The sequence below is a fragment of the Papaver somniferum genome, chromosome 5 (genome assembly GCF_003573695.1).
Source record: "Papaver somniferum cultivar HN1 chromosome 5, ASM357369v1, whole genome shotgun sequence".
NCBI classification, from domain to species: Eukaryota; Viridiplantae; Streptophyta; class Magnoliopsida; order Ranunculales; family Papaveraceae; genus Papaver; species Papaver somniferum.
Genome location: NC_039362.1, coordinates 82,103,698 through 82,114,633, shown reverse-complemented (window position 1 = coordinate 82,114,633; position 10,936 = coordinate 82,103,698). Strand labels below are relative to the sequence as shown.

Sequence of the window (10,936 nt, the reverse complement as noted above, 5' to 3'; positions counted from 1 at the left end):
CTTGTTCTTCCTTAGTATATTCGGAAGGCAAAAACACAATTAACTTCCGATTATGATCGATTTAGGTCTCAATAATGAAAAACGTTTTACAATCGGTAGGCAACCTAAATATTTACCACCCGAATATGACAAATGTTCTTGTGAAATGAAGAATTCGACCACAATCGGAGGTTTAAAACAATAACTAACCTACCGAATCTGGGTAATAACCGAAAACCCTAAAAAAAATTCACGGATTCGTCGAATTGAAGCAATATAAACCAAATTAATGGTAGAATCTTACCTAATCGGCGCCATTCAAGTTGCCTGAGAGTTTGGCTATCAGTATCGCCTACATCAGGGACATCATCATCTTAATTTTCTTCGCGTTCTTCGCATTCTTCAGTTACAATCTCTTTATTACGGGCATGCAGTCCAATATTTGGATCCACACCGCACACTACGTTTTTGGTTCGAGCTTTCTTACGTTCCTTATCCTTCATCTTTATAGAGAATAATCGACGATGATTCGATTCGACGATTAATGATAACGATATATTGAAGCGGAGTTCAACGAGGGGGAAGTTTCCTCTCTGCAAACGGATGGGAAGAGGAGAAGAGGAGTTGAAGTTGAAAATAAATGAAATGAATTTAGGTTAACATTGGTTTTATAGGTCAAACGGTTATTAATCGGTAGCTAATAACATCTCATTAGCTACCGATTATAAGTATCCCCAAATTACAGTTATTCAAAATTCTAAACAAATTGAATTTCTCGAAAATAATAATCGTGAGTTTAGACGTTTTTTTAACATCCGATTACATGACAAAATTCTAAATATTTCTTATTTCTATACTTTAATAATCGGTAGTTTCGTGATGTTCTTGGTCCTACCGATTATAAAGTTGCCCCAAATTTCTTCTTCGCGAAATCACCGTTTTTTTGGAATTTAGGAACTACTATAATCGGATGTTAAATAACCTCCGATTATTCAGATGCCCCAAATTTTGTTTTTGTCGAAATTTCAATTTTTTCGAATTTGGGAACTAGAATAATCGGTAGGTTATGAAGTTATTTATGACCTTCACCTATCTACCGATTGCTAGCGACCACCATTGAGAATACTAATAATTGGTAGTTTATATCACTACCGTAGCTACCGATTGTATGAGGATACAATGGTAATCTCCGCAAATTTGGACATCCCACAACGTTATCTATGGATTGGGAATAAAAAAGTCGCCCCTAATTCTTTTGGGGTCTCCCCTAAAAATGCCAGGAAAAATAAGGCGAAGACATATAAAAGAGATTTGTTTTTGAGAAGAAAGGAAAGAGAGAAAAGAGGGGAGAGAGAAAAGTGTTTATGTTTCCGGTTGAAAAGCAACATAGAAAATGGGAAACAACTATAAGAATTTGGACGAATCACGGGGATCGGAATGTGCACCCCGGTTTTAGAGGGGTCCACAAAGTTGGATTCTTTTGTCAAGCAATCCATTTTATATTTGTTAAAAAACATGAATTGGTGGTAGAGATTTAACAGGGATTTTAACTGCTAGCAGACCTGCAAGTCAAGTCCAATTACTGAATAGTTCATAATCAAATTTCATACCAAGACATCATTATATTATAATACAACTTGATTTTATTCTAATAATCTGTGTTTTGAGTGTTCAGTGCATTTTGAAGGAATCAACGAACTCATTCCCTATAAACAATTTTTTTAGTTTCTTTGAACAGTGGACTGAAAGTTCTTAGGTATACTTTTTTTTCTATATAAACTCAAATCAGCAGAAAAGCTAAAACATAACAAAACATATATAACACCCTCTTCAAGCAATTCATTCCGTTAGATCCTCTCTTTCTCATATCAATTTTTGATCACTTCAGAAATTAGAAATGACTTCATATGATCAAGTAAAACCAGTAGCCACCGGTTTTCCGGTAGAGGCTCCCATGGTCCCTTGGTCTACTGGCCTTTGTGATTGTTTTGATGACTGCAGCAATTGTAATTCCTTAAATCCTTGCCTTAAAACTCCACTGGGTCTTGATTTTTCATCAAAACAATTTTCTAATTTTTGTTCTAGATTGTTCAAGTTTTATCACCATTAATTGATGTACGCGCATATTTGTGAATTTTTTTTTACAGGTTGCTTGACATGTTGGTGCCCATGCATTACATTTGGCCAGACATCCGAGATTGTCGATAGAGGATTGTCATGTTAGTATCTTTATGCTCAAGATATTCAAGGCACCTCTTTTTGGGTATCGAAATTATTCGTGGCACTTCAATCAGCATCGTGGTCTAATAGTTGTATTGTTTCTATGCAGCTTGTGGAGTGAACGGAGCACTTTACGCGCTAATAGGAGTTTTCACTGGTTGTTCTTGGATATACTCGTGCACGTACCGTACCAAATTCAGAAGAACATACAACTTAGAGGGGAGCGACTGTAAAGATTGCCTAATTCATTTTTGGTGCGAATCTTGTGCCCTCTGCCAACAATATAGGGAACTCAAGAACAGGGGTTACGATGTGTCATTAGGTAAGTGCATTCACCAATTCATGCCTCTATTATCCGTTAGAAGTTAAAACCATGAAGGATGAACAAAAATCTCGCGTTCTTAAAAACAGAACTGGATATTTTAGGTAATATTTTCCACACATAATTTGATGGATATATACAGCAATATATAGAGATTTACATACCCAAAATAGGGTCAATTTACAATGAATGAAAATATTACAATTACACAATTAGTTGCGTTAATTGAGGCATGAGGAGATAAAGTCTTGCAGAGGATCAGCTACAATTATGTTGATAGTTGTATCCTTAACATCCCTTCTCAAGTTGTGCATGAGTTTGCCGAATGTTCAACTTGTTGCGCAACGAATCAAACCGTGAGTTAGCCAATCCCTTCGTAAAAATGTCAGCTACCTGGTCTTTGGTAGAGATGAACTTGACTTGCAGCTGTTTATTTGCCACTCTTTCTCTTACAAAGTGGTAATCAATTTCAATGTGTTTCATACGAGCATGAAACACAGGATTGGCGGTTAGATACGTGGCTCCAAGATTATCACACCACAACGAGGGTGATTGAACTGTAATGCCTAGTTCTTGTAGAAGAGATTGAAGCCACATTAACTCAGAAGTAGCAATAGCAATACCCCTGTATTCAGCCTCCGTGCTTGATTTTGAAACAGTCTTCTGTTTTCTGGCACTCCATGAGACAAGATTTCCTCCAAAGTAGATGGCAAACCCACTAGTTGATCTTCTGTCGTCTAAATTACCGGCCCAGTCAGAGTCGGAATAAGCATGTAATTGAGTGTCAGATGATGGTCGTAACACTAAGCCATAATTCACAGTGTGCTTTAGGTACCGTAAAATTCTTTTCACAAGCTCCCAATGTTCTTCAAAAGGATCTGTCATGTATTGACACACTTTATTGATAGCCACAGCAACATCTGGACGGGTCAGATGAAGATATTGCATGTTCCACACACACTGCGGTATAAAGTTGGATCTGCAAATCGTGTAGTTCCTTGTCTGCTGATTTTTGCATTCACTACAAGTGGGGTAGTTACTGGCTTTGCTCCCTCCATTTTCGTACGTTTGAGAAGATCATAGACGTACTTCTGTTGACTGAGTAGCACACAGTTGCCTTGTTTGATCACTTCTACTCCTAAGAAGTAACTTAGTTCACCTAAGTCTGTGACTGCAAAGGCATAATTCAAGTCAGTAATAAGTTTGTTGATAAGTGACTGATTTGAACCTGTGATGATGATATCATCAACGTAAATAAGCACATAGGTGATCTCATTATGTGACTGTCGTATGAATAGAGAGGTGTCTGCAATTGAGCTTTTGAAACCAAGGCTAGTCATATGGATGCTGAGCTTGGAGTACCATGTACGTGGTGCCTGCTTGAGCCCATAGATGGCTTTGTTCAACTTGCATACATGATTTGGATAATCTGGATCCACATATCCAGATGGTTGCTTCATAAACACTTCTTCTTTTAGGACCCCATGGAGAAAGGCATTTTGAACATCTAATTGACGCATATTCCATCCATGTGTGACTGCAATGGACAGAACAAGAAGAATAGTGCTAGGCTTTATGACAGGACTGAAAGTTTCTGCATAATCAAACCCTTCCCTTTGATTGTAACCCTTAGCTACTAGCCGAGCTTTTCGTACATCAATGGTGCCATATGGTTTTTGTTTTACTATAAAGACCCATTTAGAACCTATGATGTTCATCCATTTCTCATAAGGAACTAAACTCCACGTTCCATTGCGTATATGAGCATTGATTTCTTTGTCCATTGGAGGTCGCCAGTTAGGATCTTTAGAGGCTTCAGTGTAACAAGACGGAGCCATAAACTCAGGTAGCTCCAAAGGATGTTTTGTTGTAGCTAGGCAGAGTTTCTTAATTGGTTATATGATGCCATCCTTTGCTCTTGTCACCATGGTGTGTTGCTGTGGTGGTCTTTGCGACTGAACAACTATATTCTCAATAGGGACTGCTGAGGACTGTACACTTTGTTCTAACACTGGAGGTTGTTGAATAGCAACATCAATTGGACCTTGCTGAGCTGTATTAGGTTCAAATGCTAAAGAGGGATTTGTAAAAGTGTGTGATGTAAGTAATTTAGTAGATTGTAGAGAATGTTGAGTTTCAGAGGAGCTTACCTGTTGCTTGGCAGCAAATGGGAATTCTGTTTCAACAAACTTGACATAACGAGAGATGTAGATCCTGTTTGTTGGTACATGAAGACATAGATATCCTTTGTGTGCACCACTATATCCAATAAACACACAAGGAAGAGATCTTAGTTCTAGTTTGTTTGACACATAAGGCCTTAGACATGGGTAACAGAGACAACCATAGACTTTAAGAAGAGAAAAATCTGGTTTCTTGTTGTGTAAAAGCTCTAAAGGTGATTTAGATTCATGTTGTGAAGCTGGGATACGATTAATGAGATAACAAGCAGTGGTAAAAGCATCTGACCAGTACGACTTAGGCATGGAAGCATGAAAAAGTAAAGCAAGACCTGATTCAGTGATATGTCTGATACGACGTTCGGCAAGACCATTTTGAGCGGATGTATGAGGACATGAAAATCTGTGGACAACACCTGAGCTGTTTAGGAAAGCTGTAAACTTCTTATACTCTCCTCCATTATCAGATTGAAACACTTTTATTTTGTGTTCAGTTTGATGTTCTATTAGCTTTTTGAACTGTATAAACACAGGCAACGCATCTGACTTTCTAGCTAGGGGATATATCCAGGTATAATGAGAAAAAACATCAAGTAAAAGCAAGTAATATCGATACCCAGTTCTTGAAACAGTTGGAGAAACCCACAAGTCAGATACAACTAAGCTCAAAGGCTTATCAAAAATAGAAGAGCTAATAGGAAAAGGAATTTTATGGCTTTTGCTAACATGACATGAATGGCAAAACTCAAACTTTTTATTAGAAACAGGAAGAGAAAAATTCTTGATAACTTTCAAAACCGTACGCAGCATTGGATGTCCAAGACGTTGATTCCAGATTGGAATTGTAGGTGAGACAAGAGCAGTTGGTGAAGCTTTAGAAATCTCTCGTACACCATCAAGTATTATAGCCCATTTCTACTGCTGCCTCACAACAGGATTGTCTTGGTGAGTAGATCCTTCACAAGAAAGAAACTAGAGTGAAACTCAAAATAAACTTGATTATCTTGACAAAATTTTGAAACCGAAAGCAAGTTTGTTTTGATTTCAGGAACATGGAGCATATTATTGAGGGTAAAATTTCTATTATTATGTGAAAATGAGGCATTACCAATATTTTCAATATGTAACGCATTACCATTACCCACATGGACTTCCTCAGTTCCATCATATTCATGACGAATAGCAAGATTGTTAAGATTTGCAGTAAGATGGTGTGTTTCTCCAGTGTCCGTAACCCAATTGTTGTCAGTAGCTCCACCAGGTAGAGCAAGATAGGCTGTTGGACGACCATTTTGTGCTGGTCCATTGTTTTTCTTGAACCAACAGTTGCGTGTAGCATGATTTCTCTTCTTGCAGACCTGACATGGTCTGTCATCATCTCTTTGATGATTGTTGTTGTTGTTTCCCTTGGAATAGCTTTGTCGATTGTTTTGAGGCTGATTCCTTCTCTGATCAGATCGTGAAAAGGATCTTGTGTAGATGGAAGAATCCACATGAGCCATTGGTTGTTGAAGCAATGCAAGTTGATGTTCTAAGCGCATATCAAATGACAGAAGATGCGCATGAAAAGTGTCCATATCAGCAACTTCAATCGTGCTGAGTGTAGTAACAATGGAGTCGTACGCCTGATTTAGGCCACTTAAGATAGATTGCTGCATATCTTCCTCACTTAGAGGGTTACCAGATGCTGCAAAAGCATCAAACAACTGCTTACATTTAGAAAAATACTCTTGCATTTTGATGTTACCTTTTTGGAGACTGTGGAGTTGTCTCTTGAGATGCAGAAGATGAGCTTTGGTCTTTGGGGCATATCTTTTCTCTAGAGCGTCCCATACTGCCTTGGAAGTTTTGAGTCCAGTGACCCTTCCTAGAACACTTTCTGTAAGAGATGAAAGAAGCCAACCGAGCAGGATTTGGTCCTGTTCTTCGAACTTGATATAGGCTGGATTTACTGCTTGGATGTTGGGCAGATGTTGTGGTGGTTTTTGGTAAGTACCATCAACATATCCTTCCAGTCTGTAGCCTTTCAAAAGAGGCTGAAACTGAGCTTTCCATAGAGTGTAGTTCGAATCATTAAGCTTGATGTTGATTAAATGGTTAACATGGATCTGATGCAGAGTTGAAGTTTCTGGACCTGACATTGAAACTGAAAATGAAAATGAAGGTGAGGCGTGGTTTTTAGGATCGATTTGCCTGATACCAAAACAGAACTAGATATTCTAGATAATATTTTCCACACATAACTTGGTGGATATATACAGCAATATATAGAGACTTACATACCCAAAATAGGGTCAATTTACAATGAATGAGAATATTACAATACACAATTAGTTGCGTTAATTGAGGCATGAGGAGATAAAGTCTTGCAGAGGATCAGCTACAATTATGTTGATAGCTGTATCCTTAACACTTAATGGATATTGATTTCCAATGTACAGGATGGCACGGTAACGTGGAAAGGGGAATGGGGGATGTGGCTACTGCTCCACCTCCGGTATATGGAACTATGAACAGATAAAGACGACGATGGACAAAGAACACAAGAGTTTGTTTGGATTAAATCAATAGCACTGGTGTCTGCGCTACTATTAAGTGCACCTGTTTGTTTCAGATTTTTTATATATTGCTAGGATTAATGTGAAGTACCCATTATTTTAGTTCAAACGTAAGCTAGCCTTTCTGTTGGAATGATTGTGATTTGCATCTGTACTTCCTGGATTGTCAGGTATCAACCTGTGAGATTGTATTCAAGTTTGGTGTGTGCTTTAAAAAAACATAGTTGTATCTCGAGGAATATTACGAGCTTATGATGATTTGTTAATAAATGAATTGTTCATTACCAAGAATATAAGACGAGATATACCACCTGGGTTTAATGAAACAATGACAAAATGGTGATAGACCAACATTTAGAAGTAGGAAAACCTGATCCAGCCGAACCCCAAAAACCAGTGCTAATGCTATGTAAGTTCTTCTCTTAACCCCTCCAGAGAGTTCCAAATACCAGCAAACTATCAAAGCAAATGAAGATGACTGGATGAGGTCATGACTAAATACGATGGCACTCTGATCCATTTGCTGTTTCTTCTGATAATTGTGCCATTGTTAGAGATGGGCAGGATAATTATTTAGCTGCTGCAATATTCCTTCCAATATATAAAATTTTTATTAGTTGCTGCTGCAAGAAATATTTTGAGTCAGTTGATGCTGCAAGAGATGCATGAATCAGATTCAGATGTGAATTTTGTGAGTCAGTTGAGTCATCAGATGTCAAACCCTCATTTGCAAGCGCACATATGCACCAGTCAACACGTTCTTAGGTATGCGTGGCTTGCGACTCCTTTTCTATGTCTGCTAAGTGCTACCCAACCAAGCTAACCACATTGATTACAATGAATATTTTCAAGGAACCAGGACTATTTCCCTACCTAATAACAATTTTTATCAGTTTTTTTTTGTTGCGACTTGTTTTTTCATCTGTCTGCTATACAACAAACGGAAACACATATCCAACCGAATTTCATTTTAAAGCTTCAATTCCTTCAAGGCTCCCGATTCGATCTTTAATTAGATTTTTTGATCACATTTTGAGTTAGATCCCTCATATCAATCAAAATGAGTACTTTTAACCCACAACCTCAATCTTCATTCACTGCCACTGTTCCACAACAACCTATAGCCATCGGCATTCCCGTCGGAACTCCAGCAAATCAGTTCTACTCTACCGATAACAACCCCCAAACCTCATTTCCAGTTCAATCTCAACCGATGGTCCCCTGGTCTAGTGGCCTTTGCGATTGTTTTACCGACTTCAACAATTGTACGTCTTATCGAATCTGATTTCTCTGTAAAAATTTCAGCGGTGTTAAAGTTTTGAATATGGCCGTGTCAGGCATATACAAACCTTATTAGGGTGCCGTGTGATTGAATGTACTGAAGCAGTTAATTTTAGTATATCCCTCCATCCATTTCGCATACGTTAGAGCTTCAACATTGTCACTAATTTATGTGCATGGTTCATACCCTTTTACAGGTTGCACGACATGTTGGTGCCCGTGCTTTACATTTGGTCAAACATCTGAGATCGTCGATAGAGGAACCTCCTGTACAGTAAATATATCTTATCTTTCTTATTATTTTTGAAGTAATCCGAATTTTTAGTTCATACTAAAGCAAGTTTTCAGCAGTACTGAAAAGCGTTATGGGACATGTGATGCAGCTTGTGGACAGAATGGGGCACTCTACGTGGCTGTAGCAGTTGTGTTCGGTTGTCCTTGTATATACTCGTGTGCTTATCGTACTAAGCTGAGGCAAACTTACAACATAGATGGGAGCCCTTGCTGTGATTTCATGACACATTGGTGCTGTAATGGTTGCGCTCTATGCCAAGAATACAGAGAACTTCGGAATCAAGGCTTCAATGTCGACTTAGGTAAGTAAACTATATATACCCGAAAATATCAGTTCTTTGCTAGCTATATATTACCCCAGCTCAAGGATCGTGTGTTGCTTGCAAGAATCATAAGTTCCTTTCCGCTGTTAGAGCGTCCACAATGGACAAGTAAAAGGTGGAGTATAACTATATTTGATCGAAAATTCAATCGCAGTGGACAAGAGTATAACAATATTTAGTTGGAGAGAATGTGTTTCAGAGTAAATTCGGGCGAAAAGCTGGAGTGAAACTAAATTTAGTCAGGCGGAAATTAAAATTAAAAGTTCGTCTGGTATCAGGCGTAAATACCATCTACGTTTGAAGCGGGGAGTAAAACTTTTATTTCGTTCCATGGTCAGGCGTAGAAAGAATGTTCGCCTCATTCGCGCGTAGATTAGAAGTTACGTCTGAACTTAACACACACGATTGGCACGATGCAAATGAGATGGGGCGTACATATAAGTTACGCCTGGTTCAGGCGTATGTTTAAGTTACGCCTGACTATAATTTTGCCCCAACACCATTGTGTTGAAACACCCCCAAATTCAGTCTTTTTTTAGTTTTTGGTTTGGTTTTTGGTTTTAGTATGGTCGCTCCATTGCGGACGTTCTTAGTTAACTAAAATGAAATTTCCAGATATTTTGGGTTTTTGCCGTCAACGGAAGTCAATAGTCAGCCCATGACAAACTATTCACTTTGAAGACCATGACAAAGTGGTCCAAAACCAAAACCAAAAAAACAAAACAAAATTAAATTCTTATTCATGTTGAAGTTTGAATTCAACAATATGTATGTTCTGTGTAGGATGGCATGGTAACATGGAAAGGCATAATGGTGTTGCAGCTACCGCTCCGCCTACTCTACATGGAGGAATGAATCGGTAAAGATGATCATGAAGGAAATAAATCGTACAAAACCATCCAGTTGTAATGAAATTATCTTCTTCTTTTTCATCCGTAATTAATCCTATAATGCTGAGTGTTTTATTACCATCAACATTGCTAATATGGATATCGGTTTATTGTGGAGCATATATAAATCCATATAACATCCGAGAATACTTTGCACTTTATAAGTTCTTTTACTCTCCTCGGTAAATTGGTACCCCATTCGCAACCGTGTATGACATGGCTCTTATTTGTAAATTATTAATTATTTTGTTAATATAATGTTCTTCTCAGACATTTATTCATCCTACTTGTCCACCAACATAGACAGAGTAAATGGGATAACAAAAGGTATTGTTAGAGCATTGCTCAGTCGAACTCACAAGTGTTGCTATCTCAAACTTGTTGTCAAATTTAGTTGTCAAAACTATATCTTGATTTCTAGTCTACAATTAGTTAAGTCTCGGTGTAGGATGGAGATAGTTGAGAAACGAACCAGTCATCATTGCGTTCTATCGTTTGAAGGCGAAGATCAACCGAAGCTTTTGGACAACTTCATCAGCAAAAGGTAAGTGAAGACTGAACCGCCTATTTCTCAAGTTATATTCACTTTTCTATCCTTGAGACGTTGTTGCGTGACTAATTAGACTATCATGCATAGACAAGAATTTCGAGTCAAGTTTATCTTGATAATTAGTTTACGAAATATAATGACTAAGCTTAATGAACATTTGTTCATACTTGATGAATTTCGATTAAGGAAAATTTATTGTTCGCAATCAAATTCAAGTTTTGTCGTTCGAAAATAGCCTGGAACAGTAATATGTATCATTGATGTTATTCGGGAATGTTTCGAATCGATTTAGAGAGAAATATAGAACTACTATAGATTCGGATACAAGACATTGTTATC

At 37.9% G+C, this 10,936-nt stretch overlaps 1 protein-coding gene across 1 annotated transcript; it reads left to right on the top strand.

Moving 5' to 3' along the window:
• Positions 1 to 1,801: 1,801 nt before the first annotated feature.
• LOC113277584 (cell number regulator 2-like) lies at positions 1,802 to 10,264 on the top strand. The gene is made up of 6 exons (XM_026526641.1): positions 1,802 to 1,985; positions 2,127 to 2,198; positions 2,309 to 2,521; positions 8,738 to 8,809; positions 8,924 to 9,136; positions 9,941 to 10,264. Exons 1-6 carry the CDS (start codon positions 1,877 to 1,879, stop codon positions 10,018 to 10,020), a joined length of 759 nt encoding a protein of 252 aa, XP_026382426.1. The 5' UTR covers positions 1,802 to 1,876; the 3' UTR covers positions 10,021 to 10,264.
• Positions 10,265 to 10,936: the final 672 nt, after the last annotated feature.